General features: G+C 43.1%; 1 protein-coding gene across 2 annotated transcripts in view; it reads right to left on the bottom strand.

Annotated features, from left to right (window-relative positions):
- The window catches only part of EBF2 (EBF transcription factor 2), a 179,902-nt gene that overhangs the window by 43,150 nt on the left and 118,042 nt on the right, over positions 1 to 18,710 (bottom strand). For both annotated transcript variants that reach the window (XM_057486386.1, XM_036889114.2), the window contains exon 7: positions 10,992 to 11,073. In XM_057486386.1, the coding sequence (XP_057342369.1) occupies positions 10,992 to 11,073 (82 nt within the window). The remainder of the gene's footprint in view (positions 1 to 10,991; positions 11,074 to 18,710) is intronic.

Here is an 18,710-nt window from a genome sequence, read left to right as displayed (position 1 = left end):
ACTTTATGGAGATAAAGATACATTTGGTATATCAAAGCTTCAAATTTAACTTCCTTTGCTGTTTTCTGATGAACAATGACAATGCCGATATTATTCAATTCTGAGATGTTGAAGTTTCTGAATGTTTGAAGAGTAAAGGAAGTGGAATGTACATTCCAGCATCGTCTCACTCCCAGGCCTTCTCCTTCCACAAGCCAACTTCTTTCCCCTAGTGAGTATTTCCTGGGTCACGAAAGCTGACCTTTTCCATCTGGAATCAATCAGTCAACCCCTGACAACTTCCTGAAACACCTCACTCCATTTCCTGTTCTCTCCCCCTTCTCTCTTTTTCCCTGGTTTGCTTCACTCTTCAAAACTGCAGGCCACAGCAGCTTAATGTTAGAGGGTCAGACACAGTTAGACTCCAAAACACTACACAAGGACACCTTTGACCTTCAAAAATCTTTACATCTTAGCCAAACAAATCAAGGTCAACATTTCTTACCATTACCTTGTTAACTATTTGTATGCATCTTTGCCAACGATCTTCTGATCACATAAGTATCAATACCACTTGTTCTCCTGAGGTCATAAACTGATCTGTTTTAGAAGTAACAAATTCGGTATTGACAAAGGGCGCCTTTTGAAGGTACCTGAAACTAACAATCATGAGTGTTATTATAACAAACATATGGAGAGTATTCCACACAAAAGAACTTCCATGCCTCTTCAGGTCCCCTATCACCGAAACCTGATCCCTAGTCTTTTCTGAAGCTGTCAGACTCTCTTGGCACTGCCATTCTGCTGGCAAAGCCCGAAAAGATGCCAATTAAGAATACAGATGTCCATAATTTGTGTGGGATGGACCCCTCATTTTTGCCGCTGACACTGGTGACAGCTTTCATTTGTTTCTCACAGTCGGTGTATCTGTATTTCAGCTCAAAGCTCTAACAGGAAAGTCTGCAGGTCTGAAAACGAAGCCATTGTAGATTACAGGCCTCCTCAAGTGACATGTTTCCACCGGACACAAAAGCAACAACTAAGTATATATTCATGCAAATATTATTTCTGACATGGTACCTTTAAGCCAGGCTGCCAAGAAAGAGAAGTAGGCATCCATTGAAACTACTTGCATTTTTTTAAGTGAAAGTAGTTGTTTTACTTTCTGCAATTCCTTGTTTTGTTCAGTGAGATCTCTAAACCTTGGTAAGGCCAGATCAATAAACATAGACCAACTGGAGAATTACCGTGTAGGTTCCATTTTGAATCATTCCATTAAATGGCAGTTTCAGCTGATTATACAGAAATAGAAACATGAATAAGAAGTTTGTTATCTCCCTCTGAGAGATACAAGAAAGTTTTCTGGACAAAATCTACAACTGCGTTTAGCGATCTGCTAAAAATACCCAAGATCCCTGATTGGCTTTCTAAAATTATGTTTTTGTTCTCATTCCCCAACGATAATCCCCTGTCCCTCATTCTAATCATTTATACAAAGCAGGAGCCCAGTGGTAAGGAGCTCTTTCCTGCCTGTTAAAGGCCGTGGGGGGAGTACCCTTCAAGTGAGCAAATCTGTCAACCTGACCAACCATGTTCTGATAGAGGCTGTGTTTTGGTATCAGTGACAGCATGTGGCATGAGGACTTTTACCAAACTGATGTATTCCCACCCTGGGGTGATTTTCATGCCTCACTCTGAAATGTCTGGCTTTTTGGAACATCACACTTTCTTTTTTCCCAATATCCATCCTTCTCCAAGCTCTGACTGTATGATTTAGTTGAGTTTTGTAAGTCAGAGGAATGACCAGCTTGGATCCTACTCCCAGCCAGCCTTTCTCAGGCCAGACCCAGGTATTCCTGCAAAGACTAAAGTCTCACACATCAGGGTAAAAGAAAAAGAGAAGTCAAAATGAAAAATGGATGGAATGACTAAGTGATCTGCTCTTTGAAACAGACGAGAATCCCAGTGTCTGTAGTCGCTGGAGAATAATTACATTGGTTAGAAGCCTCCCCATATGGATGAGAGTTCTTGCTTTGAAAACACACCAAATTCTCCCATTAGTCAGACACATTTCCCCTCCATTTCAAGGAGGGTCGTGCTCCTCCTAGCTGAATGTGGGGCCTTTGGCAGTTTACTCTCAGTAAAGCTACAGTACGTACGTAGCATTTATAGCACACTCAGCATGGAAGACTCTCTGATACCTCCTTACAAACACGCATACACAAGCTAAATAAAATGGTCTTGAAAATTCCTGTTATTCTGCCAAGTATGGAAAAAAATTCTTTATGACATTTTACATCTGGAAATGGAATTAAATTCATGATGTGCTTTTCCCTTATAACTGTTCAGTTGCTATATATGTTATTTCAGCTTTCCCAAAGCGTAACTATTATGTGGGATTTTATTTTCCACCTGTGGAAGGAGGAAAGAGACACAGAAACCATTAAAGGGACAGAGAACATGAAGCCAGACTTCTGGTTGTGGTAGGCAACCACGTTTGGAGTCCATCATGAGAAGAAATACTCAGTTGGTGTTCTTATACATCGGCTAATTCTCACATTCGACAAGAGGAATCTGATGAAACCATTTTGCGTGAGCCTCCCTTAATTCAGCCCAGCTCACAGCAAACAAATTGGCTACTGCAAATTGTTTCTCCCCACCACTTTATTTTTGGCACACATCATATTTTCAGGCCAGATTTAAAGCCCAGATTCTTCTTTGTTACTAGATTCCAGAGTTTCCAAAATGACCTTTAAACACCTACCCCACAAGTATGGATTTTCTCATCTTTTTTCCTCCGCCTTTTTTAAGGAATTCCCAGAATTCTTAGCACTGCTCTTGTTCCATATTCCCTAAGGCTAAATTTTCTGTTCGGTTAAGGATCAAGTACCAAACAAGAGAGAACCCAAAGTTGATTGCTGTGGCATCAGATGCGGGGCATTCTGGGGTTGCTCTTGCCATGGGAGGGGGACCGGGGCATTAATGACGGAACTCCAGAGAAGGTACGTTCATAACTAACCAGGCAGCGCTATGCTTTGATCAGCTGAAGGCATTTTCTGACACTCCCAGGCACTGCTACATGCCACGCAGGCTTCCAGAAAACATTGCCACTAGCTTAAGGAGCTCACCGTGTAGTTGGTGAAACACAACAAACACTACATGTCATCAGAAAATAATGCCAGACAGTCACACATAATTGAGGACCAGACCATATCCGTGTGGCCATTGGATAGTCTAGGCGTCCAAAGGTGAGAAAAATTAAGCCAAACTGAATGCAGTAACAACTGTTGCCATGAAGGAAACTAGATTTGAGATGGTTGAAAAACTTTTTGTTACCCAACGTCAGGTTGTCAGAAATGAGTTTTCTGGCACTTAAAAAAAAAATCTAATTGGCATAAGCTCAGTAGTTGGCAAGGAGCATTTCTGCTGACACATGTTGGCAAATCTGGCTTGGGATGGATGCCTTTTAGAACTTTAAAAGGAAAAGTTGAATATGCACAGAAATCAAGTGGCAATTTATTTATACCAGGCTTTCATGGTATCAGTGAGCCTGAAAGTCATTACTGCTTTACAATGAAATTTCCCTCATCTCGAAGGCCATGGACACTTGCTACTTTCACCCTACCTCGTTTTATTCCACCAAACCTACTGCTTTTCTGCTCTAAAATGTATGCCAAGTGGTTACGGCTTGTTACGGTAAAGGGCAATATTTCACTAGAAACATTTTGAGAGCCACAGGGGAGCCTTAACATATTTGATACAGCTCTTGATTCGGTGGAGCCATTCTCTTCCACCAAACTCTGTCCCCCAGGGACCTTGTGAATCACCTGTTGGCCATCAGAAACCAGGAGCACAGGCCCCATAAACAGCTTAAGAATCTGTGCGCTCTCACTGCAGAACTAAGAAAGCTTAGATGCAGCAATTCTGTACCTGATTGTTGCAAAATGTATTCAGGGGTAGGTCTTCATTGTCCAAATTTGGGCCTCTTAAAGTGTTTGAGCACTTGGGTTCTGTTTCCACCGCAGTGACGTCTGACATATTCCTTCCCAGAAGGTATACAGGCAACCACCTCCTTTCCCTTGCCTCCCTGTTCTCCCACAGAATACTCCAAACACATTTCCTATGTGAGCTGGCCAAAATTTTTATCACCCTGATTCTGTCCCCATTTGAGACCCCAGAAGTCAGGGACGGGGTGGCAGAAGGGCACACCGTCCAGCAGAGAAAAGCTCAAGTAGTCCACGGAGCGCCTTTGCCAAGCTGACGGCACTCCACGGCGTGAAAGGTCCTCAGACCCTCGGAGGTTTTCTTCCTGACTCCAAATAGATAATGATTGTTTCTTGACTTGGACTATCTGGTTTGTTTTACCACCAGATCATGGACTCACCTGCTGATCAGAGGGGCCATAAGTCAAGTGATTTTCATTATGTGCTTTAAAACTGCTGCTCAGTAGCACAGCAGCCTTCACGTGGGGAAGAGATCCCAGGGCAGCTGCAGTAGCTCTTGAACTGAAGAAACCTGCAGGCAGCTGGAGCTGTATTAAATTTTTACCATTTGGAGTTAATTTAAACTCTCGTTTCCCTCTTCAACGGGTGTGAGAGAAACATTCAACATTTTTTATTTAAGGGAAAATAGATGGTGGTGCCATTAAAAAGTGTTCTACAAGAGCTCGGCGTTTACGAAATCATTGGGGTTCGGGGCCTGGATCTTGGCCCTACTCCAAGACGTGAGCCGCCCTGCCCTTGGACCTCGCGTCAGCCAGTCACATCGCCGAGCAGCTCATGCCCAGCTGTGTGTACGAGGCGTCTTTGCCATGGGCATTAATTTTCCCATTGCTCCCGTGCACTGCTTGCAAGGGGCATGTTCCTTAGCAGGCTCTCTGTCCCTCACATGGCCCAGCTACCCTAGTGAGGTCACGCAGGCCTGGCTCCTTTCCTCATGCTCAGGGAGGAGAGCTTCGTGTCTTCTGTTCTTTTTCCCCACCACTGTGCATTTCCTCCTTTCCTCCTCAGAGGACTGACATACCTGTGATGTGTGTCCTCACAAGGCTCCGGCCCTCCCGCTTCCCCTCCAAGTGCCCCTCAAGATGCGTTTCCAGCAGGCGGACCCTGGGGTGTGTGCACATCCTGATCAGCAAACACGCATCAGCTCGGCCCTGATGTCCTTCCTGACCTGTCCCCTGAAATGGCTTTTCTTTCACCAGCAATGTATGTGCCCCTCCGTGCAGCCTGACCCCCTGATCTCCTGAGGCAAAAGCCGGCACGACCCATATATGGATCTCAGTCCTCTCCCCAGCATAACTATATTAAGAAATGATTGTTTGGTGGGTGAATTAATTAGGGGGTGAACTTGAGACATCCGAGAGTCACCCAGAAAAGTTCAGCAAATGCTGGGTAAGAATCTTTACCCAAACAGAAGCAAGCTGTAAGTGTGGATGAGGGAGTTGATTGAAAATGATTCTGGGTTTGGAGATAGGTCAAGGCATCTGCTACCAACTCCAGAATTACTAGTACACAAGTTGGTGCTGCCCGGATGATGGAAGACACCCCAGCCCCACACAGGGTCATGTCTGTATCAGACAGAGTCCTTTTGAGGCAGATGGAAATGATTGGCACCCACATCTCTAAGCTTCCCAATATCAGGTGAATGATCTAGTGACGCTGGTGTGCTGTTAGAGCTGGTGCTCTGGAAAACTGAACACTATTTGGAAGAGCTGCCACACTTGCTATTACTATAACAGTGGGCATCATTTCACTCCCACAGGGTCTGTGCTGGACCATACCACTGGGTTCCTTCAGACAACACCAAAGCAACTGGCACTGTGCTGGGCTGCTGTGCTTCCAGGAAGGCCATCTGAGGACCACAGAGAAGCAGAGGGAAACTGTGCAAACCATTTATCTTATTTTCCTCATCTCCCACTAGGAGGTAAGCTCCTCAGGGGATGGGGAATTTTCTCTCTTTTGCTGATGTATCTCCAGCACCTACTATAGTGCCTGGCACATAGAATTCCTCAATAATATTGGTTACATGAATGGATAAGTAAATGAGAGCATCTATTTTTTCACTATGACTGGGAGCAGGTCTAGCCAGCCTATCTAGGAGAGGGAGTTGGCAATAACAGCCCTGATTGTTGTCAACTTCTACTGTGTTTTGGAATTTGAATGTAGGAAATGACAATATCCCTACTCCTCCTTTTCTTGGCTTATTTTCTTCTGGATTTTCCAACTGCCTGCTCTCCACCCACAATGCAGAGAAATAAAGAATGGGGTTCATTATGTCTCAACAAGCCTGTCAGCTTAAACTAGACATAAATTTCTTTTCCTTTCCTTCACTGAGCTATATTACTCTGGGTGTTTCACCTAATTGTTCCATTTCAAGGAGGGCATATGTGGTCTATGGATTTAGATACTTGGAGGGCCCTGGAAATCTTTTTTTTTTTTCCTTTTCTCTCTTAAAAATTCACTTAACAACAATTTATGGAGCTCTACAGAGTGGCTGATATTGTGCTAGGCATTGGGGAGAAATAAAATACATAAATAAAACATACCAATTACCCTCCAGGAACACTGAGTCTATTAGACAAACAATAATTGCAAGACAATGTGAGCAATGGTGTAGTGGAAGCTTGTCGAGAATGGTCTGTTGGCACAGAAGGCGTCAGTAAGTCTACCAGGAAGAGTTAGAAAATGCCTCACGCAGGAGGTGACACTCAGGTGTGGTCTTAAAGCATGAGTAGAAGTCACAAATTGGCGAGAAGGGCTCTCAGGCAGAGAGGTGAACCTGTGGAAAGGTTCCAAGAACATTCCATGTAACAGAAATCAGTGAGGTGTGCCTGGTGAGCTGTGGAAACATCTGGAGGTACGTATGGCAGGTGCATGCCTGGTATAAAGATACTTCTCAGCCATGCCTTTTTAAATCTGAGTTTTTGTCTATGGATGATGGATGTTTATATTTTAAGCAGAGAAGTGATGTGCTTTAGAATATAGCTTTGGCACTAGTGCTAAGGTGGATTAGACAAGGTAGGAGTAGAGGCTGTTGCAGTTTTTCAGGAGAGAAATGGATTCAACAGATAGTTAGGAGGAGGAAGTAACACTTTAACAAATAAGGAAGACACCAATCAGGCAGTAAGTATTGAGTTTGGATGTGGACATGTGCTCATAGTGATCCTGAGAAGATGCCCAGGAAGGAGGCAGAGCTGTACATCTGTAGCTCCAGAAAAGGGTGAAGGATGAGGCTATGGATCCAGGAATCACCCAGGAAGAGATGGTATTTAGTCAAGAGAGTGGGAAGATGTTACTAAGTGGACAGGTCCCCACAGTAAGGGTAAATTACATGGAGGATGCCCATTTGGTAGATGAATTTCATTTCTTTAGATAAGGGGTCCATGGGATACAAGAGATGCTTGAAGAAGTCTAGGAGCCCCTGACATTTTAAGAAACACTTCAAGTGTAGCTTTTTCTTGCAGACACAAACTATAGCTTTTACCAAATTCTTAAAGGGGTCTGAGCTAAAAAGAGTCAAAACCCATTGTGTTTTGATAAATATTTTATAAGTCCTTGACACTTAGGACTTGAACTGAATTAAAGACAGATCAGTTCAGGCTGGAAAATAACTTCGATACAATGATTCTTTTCTCATTTGATCATTTTTTGAAAAAGAACCCAAGTCCCATCGTGTTTTGGGGAGAAGGGAAAGAAGAGAGGTGAGAGAATTGAAAGTTCGGTTGGATTCATGATTTGATTAGAAACAGGTCATATTTCTATTCTGTTCAGATCAAATCTCTACACAGGAATACTTCCAACTAAATGTGTGTTTGGTCATATAACTGAAGTAGAAAAATGAAGTCATTGTCAACCATTTTAAAATTATTACCTCTGTCGTTCTGAATGAGATATATATATTCCAGTAATTCCTAAACTGCCATTCCTTCAGGTCACTCTCCCCATCACCAACTACCTCTAGTTTTGTTGTGTATTTTGAACTTGATCCAAGTCTCTCACTTAACCATCGTAGCACAGTCAAGCCTTTCTCAATAATAGCCTTCTCCATGTAAAAGAGCTTTCATTAAAGTTTATACTATTAATAGAGTCTGAATATAAAAATTGCCATTCTTTTGGTCATCAAAGGACACTATCAATAAAGTGAAAAGACTATGATGGAATGAGAAAAAATATTTACAAATCACTTATTTGATAATGGAATAGTATCCCACATATACAAAGAACCCTTACAACTCAACAATAAAAAGACAAATAACCCAATTTAAAAATGGGCAAAGGATTTGAATGGTCATTTCTCCAAAGAAGACATACAAATGACCAATAAGTACATGAAAAGATGCTCAACTTCATTAGTCATTAGGGAAATGCAAGTCAAAACCACAATGAGATACCACTTCACACTCACAGGATAGCTAGAATTTTTTTTTTAACAGAAAATAACAAGTGTTGGCAAAGATAAGGAGAAATTGAAACATTGGAAATAGAAATATAAAATGTACAGCCACTGTGGAAAACAGTTTTGGAAGTTCCTCAAAAAGTTAAATATAGAATTACCATATGACCCAGAAATTCTACCCTTAGGTATACACTCGAGAGGTGAAAACATTTATTCACAAAAAAATTCATACGCAAATGTTCATGGCAGTATTATTTATAAAAGCCAAAAAAATGGAAACAACCCAAGTGTCCTTTGACTGAGGTACTTATAAACAAAACATGGTATAGTCTTATGATGGAATATTACTCAGCCATAAAAAGGAATGGAATTTTGACACATGCTACAACATGAATGAACCTTGGAAACATTATGATGAGTGAAATAAACCAGAAACAAAAGTCCACATTTATATGATTTCATTTGTATGAAATGTCCGGAACAGACAAATCCAAAGAGACAGAAAGAGAGTAGTGGTTGCCAGTGGGTGGGGATAAAAGGGAATTGGGAGGTATGGGATTTCTTTTTGGAATGATGGAAATATTCTGGAATTATATAGTGGTGATGGTTGCACAACATTGTGAACATACGAAAAGCCGGTGAACTGCACACTTTAAGATGGTTAACATGGTGCATGATATGTTATATGAATTTTTTCTCAATAAAAAATGCAAAAAAAAATGCCAACTGACTTTAGCTGTATGCCAGAAATAAGACAGTCAGAATCCAGAAACTTAAAAAACAAAAATTTCTCTTGTCTTTGCAAAAGTCAAATACTTACACATAGGTTGAGAATTCCTCAACATTTTAAGATCAGAAATATTCATTCTATCCTTGTTGAAGACTCATGCACATTGAAAAACTCACTTAGTAAATAACAGAAGTAGAGGCAATATTAGCATGCATTTGCTCTGTGAACACATTTCTAAAACTTGGGGTAAACGTAATGACAAGGCATTCTATTAAAACCCTCTTTAAATTTATGAGTATTCTCAAATTTAAAAGTCTTTGGAGTAGATGAAAGTGGGGGTGGGGGGCAAGAATCCAAACTGCCACCCCCCTTCTCACTGTCCATTTCTTCCAGAAGTGAAAGCTAAGTTTGGGTCATCAAGGCCCTTTGGAATTCTTTTGAATTTCACACTTTTTTGGACTGAAATTATTTACGTTTCCACTTGGAACACCGAGCACCATAAGCTTCCACTCTATGCAGTGTTCCTGCTTGATCCCCAAGGAAGCTCATTTTATTTCTATTTGTCTTCCTATCATACAGCCTGGGGAAAAGATACGCATGATGGAAAGGAGGGCTCTGCTTTTTTAAGAGAGGCTGCTAATAGTGTCAAATAACTAGCCAAAAATGTCCCAATCCCAGCAAGATAGTTTGATAGCCATCATGTGGCAGAGAAAAAAAAAAAGCTTTTTTTCTCAAAGTAGTTCTCTCTGGCCTTGTGTGTGTGCCTATGTCCCCTATTAACTCTTTAATGGCTCTGTTCCCCAACCACAGAAGCTCTCTGAGTGTCAGGCAGGAGCAAAAATATAATTTATGGTGTCCAGTGCAAAATGAGTATGTGCAGCCCGTTGTTCAGAAAGTATTAAGAATTTCAAAAAGGCAAGTGCGGAGCGAGCACCCAGAGGTGAGCGCGTCACAGCCAGTGTCTGGTGGAGGGAGTCTGATCAGACCTGGGATCCCCCTGGATCCGGGCTCCTGCACCTCCTTCCAGAACCGCCCTCTCCTCGCCTGCCACAGGCTAGAGACCCCCACCTCTCTCGTTGCTACCAGGACTTTTTTTTTCTTTTTGTAAGTCTCAAGCTTGAATGCTATTGTTTAAAGTATGTTTAATTTTTCTTTGGGGAAGGGAGCGCTACGTATTCGCTTGGCCATGAATGGCAGGGCGGCCGGTGGCTTAACTATGGGTCCTTCAAGGATTGAGGAAGGGGGCCGAGAGGGGCTGCACTTCCTCTCATCTCCACCCTGACACACTTCGCCTGTCTGTGTTTTTATTAGCTCGCATCCTCAGTACATCGGTGGCAAGGGTGATGAAACCGGTGGCAGATTTAACTGCCAGGCAGCTGGGTCACTGTCCCGTGGGTCTTGTTGTCATGCTGCGATCTTAAAGTGACCACGTCTGTTTGGGCTGCTGCTTTCCCGGGGCGTCCGAGAGAAACCACTGAATGGTTAATCGGTGGGAAAGCAGAGGAAGAGGCTGTTGCTTGCAGACAGCACAGAGAGGCTGCTTTGAAAAATCCCAAGGTGGCTGAATATCAAGAACACGGTTCCTGCTGTGGGCAGCTGTGTGTGTGAAGGGCAGCCTGAGGGCTTAAAATCAAATCTCCAGCATGGGTCGTGTCCTCCCTTGGGGCCCTGGCAATGGAGGCAGAAGGCCTAAACACTACAAAACGAAGAAACCCTCCATGCTATCTGATGAGGCTTATCACTTACAGTTATTTTTTTTTATTGTTAGCAGCATCGGTAAATAATGTCCTCGAAGGGAAAAAAAGAAAAAAAAAAGAGAAAGAAATCGTGCTAAGGAGAGAGAAAACAGGATGACTTATTTAGAGGGAAAGAACAGCAGGCCCCTTACCTGAAACCTTCTCATGTCCCTTGGGTTTCCTGCTGTTTTCAAACAATTCTGATTGCACTTGAGGAAAAATTTTAAAAAGAATCTGTGAAGAGAAAGCAATGTGTTACATTTTTAAGGGAACCTGTTTTAAGAGAGACTATATCTGCATTATATTGGATTGGGTTTGAAAGTGATTGTATTTCAGGTCTGGGGAATTTCAGCCAGCCCTGCCTGGGAAGGAACATTGCTGACCCTCTGCAATTTGCAAATTTGGATGTTTTCAATCAAAAGCAAGTCTAAGGATCGCGCCAGGGTTCCCAAGCTGAGTTCTGGTTTGCACACCCGACCCTGGGCTGCTCGGGTACTTTCTCTCTCTGCACCCCCACCATCCCCCAGAAAGGTTCCCAACCGCAGCAGGGACTCCCGCTGTGCCACATGTCCTGCTCTGAGGTTAAAAATGGCGTGACTTAGTCCCACATCCCAGGGTTCCTCCCGTATGTGGCTTTCTGCCCGCCACATACCCCTTCATGCTCACACACCACACACATACACCCTCACACACAAAGGGAGCCTGGTATTCTCAACCAATGTATATACATCAGAAAATAGCATGTTCCCATCCAAAGACAGAGTCAGTCTGTGCAGGTATATGCTGGGCATTTTATAATTAATAACAAAAGCAAATGTTTTCAGACCTTCTAGCACTTATCCAGACAAATACAAAGACACAGAATCAGCGGCGCAAGGTTATCAGTCCTAAGACATATTTTTGAAGCCAAGATCCTCCTAAATAAACTATTTCTACAATTTTGAAAGTGAGCATTGTTAATCAGACAAGCATAACCACCAAGAAAAATGGCAGACATGGCCTTTTCAGCCATGCACCTATTTCCTATTTGGAATTTTGATTCAAAATACAGTAAGTTTTTCATTTATTTCACTTGCAGAGTCCTTCTCCTTAAAAAAAAAATCCAGCTTTTGCAGTGTTAAAGTCCCAGGTGAGCTAGGCCTATTTCCCTTTCTGTTACTATGACAACGAAATTTTACCGCAGTCCCAAAGTCCCTCCAGAACTCTCACATCCATGCCTTGAATTAGAACTTTAAAGGAAAAGATATACATTTTCCCCGGGATTTACCAACAAAAATAAGTAGAAATCAACAATGCTTCAAAAAAATCTAGTTTGAAACCATGTTGGTGCGATGCTGTCACGGTGACCTGCTGCTTATTTTAATGTTTTTAACAATCACACAAAAGAATCGGAAAGCACTCCAATTAATTGTATTTAGCACTTACAGAAGAAAAAAAAAAACCTGATGGAAAGAAAAACAGTAAATGATAAGGGGGCCCACAGGGGGACTGCACTCTTCAGAGCATCTTCTATATTTGAGGTCCTTTTACTCTGCATTTGCTAAAAATATTTGGCCAAGTCCTCCTGACCCCTATCTGTGAATATGGTTGCGTGTGAATTTGGAAATAATAGTTAAATATTTTTTCATTATTTTACGACCCCTGCTTTTCATTTCTCTCTTGGATCTTTTCTGGGGTGGGAGGTTAGGCTTTGCTTCCCGCGCCATAAGGGTGTCTGGGGTCTTTATACCTCCAGAATGACAAGGCAGAGGGAAGGCCCCACAGAACTCAAAGTCACCATCTGATGCCTCTGCTCACCAGACTGCCGTGAAAGTCTGTCCACAGCAGTCAGAGCGAGTTAAAAAGGAGAGGTGCTTATATTTAAGAAAAGATTGATCAGAATTCAAACATTTTATTTTTTAAGCAGAAACATTTTTTTCATTTGTGCATTCAGAGCAACATCTCTGCTACAGCCCCCCCACCGTGCATGGAGATGCTCTCACAATATACTCAAAACCTGCCTTTTTCACACTTGAGTCTCTTTCCGAACAACAGCCCCCACTGCACACCACATTGCCCCTCTGAAGCCCCACCAGTGAGTTACATCTTTTCTCCACTCAATCCAAACCCAGGGCTTTTCCCCACTAACTCTTAGATTTTTGGAAAGTTTTGCCACACCTGGGCTTCTAATAATGCATTCTGGGTGTGTTATACTGTCCCCTCCCGGTCCCACCCTTTGTCCAAAGTGTATCTGGTGAAAACATTCGTGTGCAGGAAGGCATTATTAAATGAGTAGGGTGGTAGGTGGACAAATGCAAAGGAGACAGTATTTACATAAAATCACAATAATTTAGGGAAACAAGGACCTGCTGAAAGGGTTTATTCATTTTAAACTAGGACCCTTAACAGTTCTTTGCATAGTAAACGCCCAGTTTCGACTCTTTTGGTGGTTGGGGTCTGAGTCTGTGACCTCCACAGCCCCATGCACACTAAGGACAGAACATTCCCTTCACAAAGGGAAAGAAAGTAGTGGAGGCGGGAGGGAGTCCAAGAAGAGAGAGAGAGAGAAAGAGAATTCTTACACCACAGAGTCCTTCCTAAAAGAAGGCACAGCTACTGCTAAGTGTCCCGCAGCAGAAATTATGGCCTGGATACTTCATAGGTGGACCTAAGAATTAATTTAAAAGAATTCTGAGGCTTAATGACAACTCCAATTTTTTGTCTTCCTTTTACCGATGTCTTCCTCTCCTTCCCCTTCAGCCCCTCCTCCCACAGTGCTCAGAGGCTTGGAACAGACCCTTTTACCAACCATACCAGCCATTAACCATAGGGTAACTTCAGGGGACAAATCCCCTGGGTCTAGATCCCTCCGAAGCCAGGGCTGCCTGGAAAATGTCAGCTCTCTCCACTCAGAAATGGGAAACCAAAAGGAATTACAAGATTCAGACCAAACGTGCAGATTCTCATCAGGATGGAAGCTGTTATTCCCCCTTTCTCCAAACATTGGTGACTGCGTGAATGCCGTAACCACTGAGCGTGGCGCCCTTCGCAAGGCTTCCGATATATTCCTTAAGGGTGAACACAAACAGCCTACAGGGTTTACCTTTGTTTTTATAGACCAAGAGGAATAAAGAGGTGGGGTCCAAATGAGAACTCAAGCGCTTGGATTTCAACCCAGCTCCTAGGCCCACTGAGACAACATGATGTGCCCAAAGGCATTCCTTCACTCCACGAGTATTTACTAAATGCTGGCAGTGTGCTAATCTTGACCTGCTACCAGCTACTATGTCACCAAGTTTACCCCACTTCTCGGGGCCTCAGTTTCTTCAACCCTTAAAACAAGGGTTAAGTGGATTATCTCTAGTATTCCTTTCCAACTTTGGTATTCTGTGATTGTTGAGAAAAATGCATCGAGTTGAGAACTTTTCCAGAAACGGTTACATTTAAAGAAGAAACCATTAAAGACAAAAAAGATTATGACTCACTGAAGTCCAAGTAGGGGTGTGGGCAGGAGTTTTCTGAGAGATAGGTCAGATCCACTGATCTGCGACTGTAAAGGAAAACTATTCAGGAAAGGCTGATGGGTAGAAAATGGGACATGTTGGCAGATGCCTTGGCCAGAGCTGGTGGTACCCCCAGCTGGATGGGCATGCTTCAACAAGACACACTGTTCCTTAGGATACTTTCTGTATGCTTCTGAGGCAGAAGGGGGCTTAGGAATGTCACAGATCAGAGCCATTTCTGTCTCTGCTCAGTATCCTGTGTGGTCCAGCAGCTGAAGGGGACAGGGGTCACACAGGGGAGAGAAAGAAGGCTTGCCAAATGCCTACTCTGTACCATGCTCCCAGCCACATGCTTGGTATACGTTGCCTCATTTATTTCTCACAGCAACTTTATGAGTGAAGATCACTGCCTAACTAGGAAAAACAAAGGCACCAGGAATTAAAAATTTTGCTCAAGATTATACAGCTCTGTAAGGGGCAGAAACAAGGATTTGAACCTGGGTCTTTCTGGCAGCAAGCTCCAGCTGGTGTTTGGTGTTTCCTGCACCAGTTAGATTGTGATGATAGACGCACCCTGTGAATATACTAAAAACCACTGAACTGCATACTTTGAAAGGATGAACTTTATAGTATGTAAATTATATCTCAGTATAGCTGTTTACAGGAAAAGCAAACCATTTCCCCTCACCCTGTTCTTGCATGATGCTTTACCTTTGGAAAGAACAAGGCTGTGATGTAGCGACTATTGTCTGTCTCCTGTGTGTCTGTTTTTGTCACTGATGGGTTTGGAGACATTGGGTGCATTTATTTTCTGTAATAAAGTTTCTTAGTCTTCCCCAAATGTCAAAAAAAAAAAAAAAAAACCTTCAGAACACAAGATATGAAAAATGCTAAAGGAAAATAACATGAAGAATTCTGATTTCCTGGAGAGTGAGGGGACAATAGCACCCCAAAAGGAAAACATTAGGCCAAAAATAGTTGCATGGAAGTAAATGTTTACTATGGAAAATGCCTACTGGATTCACATATTTACTCACTCGATCAATTATTAAGTGTGTAGTACGTGCCATGAAGACTTAGGCACAATGGTGAACACAATGGACCAAATCTTTGTCCTCATGAGCACACAACCAAACTATTCAAAATATGCTTCTTCAGATTCTGAGATGAGCCCAGAGCCCCTGGGTATGGGCCTGAGTAAGATCCCAGGGGATTACCTAGTACCCAAGAAATTTCTGCCCCTCCAATCTCTGGAACGTCAGAGCCCTTAGCACTATACAAGAAGAGAAGGAGAGTTCCTTGGTGCTCTAGCCCTGTCCTGAGCCCTTCTGAAATGGAAACGGCGATTCAGCCTAGATGCACAAAGAGGGTGTGGAGTTAGTGGCCTGGGGTGGAGGCAGTGGGAAGTCTCTGACTCACAGGAAGGGTAACTCGTAATATTCATACCAGACTCCGGGATTGTAGCCAATGATTTTACCAGTACAAACCCCAGCATATTCCTCCAGATTTGTGGGAGAGGCCATTCAATTTACCCCCACCTTGAAATTAAGAAATTGTAATACAAAAAATCTTTAGAAGTTACTGTGGAAGGTGTGAAAGCTGCTTTCAAGAAGAAGACTAGACTGGGATGTGTACCAAAGGAATGTGAACCTGACACTAGTCATAGCTACCACTGTGCAGAGCCTTACTCAATGCAAAATAACATGTAAACCACCTTTGGTCCTTGAAACTTACTTGCTGAAAAACCCTCTAATTCTGCCTACCCTGGAAACCACTTCTGTGATGACATGGCCACATATTGGGCACCAGAGAGACGAGAACACCCTCATGCTGTCCGAGGGCCAAGTGTGCGGGTGCTGGCTCTAGTTTTCTCTCTGCCACGATGGCCACAAAAGCAGCCTGGATCTCTAAAGTCAACCATATACAGAGGCCACAAGGCCTTACAAACCACATAGGTGCTTAAAGGTCCGTGTCCCTTGTTTTTTGAGCAAAACATATTTTATCTGGATCAACTACTAACCCTTCTTTTGCTAACCCAGAATCCAATAAATTAAAATACAATTGGCTTCCACTGTTTGTGTGTGCTTCTGAAAAGAAGATAACCTCTTTCTTTTAAAACACTCTTGTGTTATTTCTGAGAACTACCCAGTGTAGGGACAGGCTGGATCAGAAAATCATATTTGAAAGAATGGGCAGTAGCCTTTCTCCTCCCAGGGTCCTCCTCAGCTTTCACCCTTTGGGGAACTAAGCAGACTGAGGGGCTGGGCTGGATGGATACACCCACGGGGCCATTTTCTCACCTTAGGAACAGCCACATGGCTGCTCACTGCTTCACATGGTAGGAAAACCCTTGAATAAATTATTTCACTTGATACCAGTGAAAAACACGATAGTGTTCCAGATTTAATCCACATCCGAACTCTAAAATCCTCTGTGAACCTTCCGACGACAGAGAGAACACCTTTTCCTCCCCAAAAAGCCTCCCACGGAATCCAAACGCAGGCAGCCCAAGCAGGGTGAGGGGCAGCACAGGGCCCAGCCTTGGCCTGAAGATGGCCGTGATAAATCCGCGGGCTGTTCCAGAATCAGCCCAGGCACAAAGGGCCCTGAACCTCTAAGGGCCTTACGAAGCCCACTCAACCCCACAAGAGCACAGACCCTGGGAGGTCAAACTCCCCACTGGCTCTTGTTACATCCTAAAAACTTGACAATGGAGCATCTAAGAATGCCCAGTACTAGAGTCTACTGGCCAAGATGGAGACCAGCACGAAGGCCCAGGAAGATTGACAGAGTGAGTTAAAGTTTTGACTGGCTTTTTTAGGCTTAAAGCAAATACTCACTTTTTATAAGCTGATTTCCTATGTAATCCATTTATTTAAATAATACCTTAAAATGTAAATACAAATTCATGAACAGAACAGGTGCAGAATCTTTAATCTACGGACATCCCTATGGAAGGGTTGTATTACCATTAAAACCGATTCACCTAGGCTGTTTCAATGAAAGGCCATTTTAGATCCAAAAGATTTCAGCTCCTTACAGACTTTTTTTTTTTTTAAGCAATGAATTTTCTCACTGCCAACTACACTTGGCCTCTCTAACTCGCCTTGGCTAAAAGACTAATTATGATGATGATTATAGTAATCATAAATAAGTAGCCCATGTTCATTGACCTCATATTATTTGCCATGTAGGATTTCATTTAGTCCACTCAACTCTGGCAGTAGGAGAATTAACATCCCCATTTTCTGGGGAGATAAACAAGACTCAGAAAGGTTAGGTTACTCGCCCCGGGTCAAACAGCTGGTCACTGGGAGAGCTAGGAGAGGAAAAAACTCTGGTTTGTCTGAGTCTTAGAAAAACATTGCTTTGGCGAGAGAGCCTGGCCAAGCTTCTTCTGAAGGGAAAGGTGGGGCGCACTGCCAACCAGCCCTTTATGTCAGGGGACCAGGGCCTCACGGCAGTTCACGGAGGGTAACCTGCCATCTTTCATCTCTCTGAAAACGAGAGTAGAGTCATTCTTCATGTTACAAAACAAAACAAGCCAACAAACAAAACTGTCTATCACTCCTACCAGGGACTGAATTCTCTAGAAATTCTGTGGCTATTTTGGAGTATGGAGAGGAAGATAAGCAAGTTTATCAGATATCCAGAAAACCAGACAGCGCAAGAACCCACTCTCCCAAGAGGCTGCATCCCTCTACAAAAACAACAGCAAAGACTGCTCCGGTGGACGGGAACGATTCAAGGCCACTTGTCCATCAAGGCTACAGGGGTGGGGGAAGGCGCAGAGCGCTGAAAGTTGAATTGAATCTTGTAAAACATTTTTTGAGAATCGAGTCACCAAAGCTAAATTTTGAAAGCATTACCCGAGGGACAGAGGAGACTCCTACACTGGAGATTTTTAAATAGACCTGAAGGCTGATTCCTTTAGCAGCAGGTAATTTCAGGCTTACATGTGGCAGCTCACTGGGGTGTCCCCAGCAAGCCATTTCCACATGACATCAAGGCTTCGGCAATTATTATTATTATTATTATTTTTGCTGTTAACGTCTGTTGTAAAAACGAGGGACCTTCAGTTTCTTCCTCTATAACCTGACCTCCTGGGCCAGTAGTGAGGATTAGTGACCCATGCAAAGTGCTGGGGTGAATGCCTGGCACCGGTAAGCTAGCTCCTTGCCCTCTGCTAGGTCTGCTTATGCCCCTCTCCTGAACACTCCTTCTCCTCTACCACATTTTTAAATGGCCCATTTCCCAAGTAAAATTATACCAGGGGGAGCTGCCAATGATTCAAATCTGGTTCCCTCTGCACAGCTTGTCTCTCCAATATTAATGTATGTCCCACTTGATGATCTTCCCCTAACTTTTAGGCAGAGACATTGTAAAAAG

The sequence above is a fragment of the Manis pentadactyla genome, chromosome 1 (assembly GCF_030020395.1).
Source record: "Manis pentadactyla isolate mManPen7 chromosome 1, mManPen7.hap1, whole genome shotgun sequence".
NCBI lineage: Eukaryota > Metazoa > Chordata > Mammalia > Pholidota > Manidae > Manis > Manis pentadactyla.
This window is presented reverse-complemented; position numbering and strand designations above follow the sequence as displayed.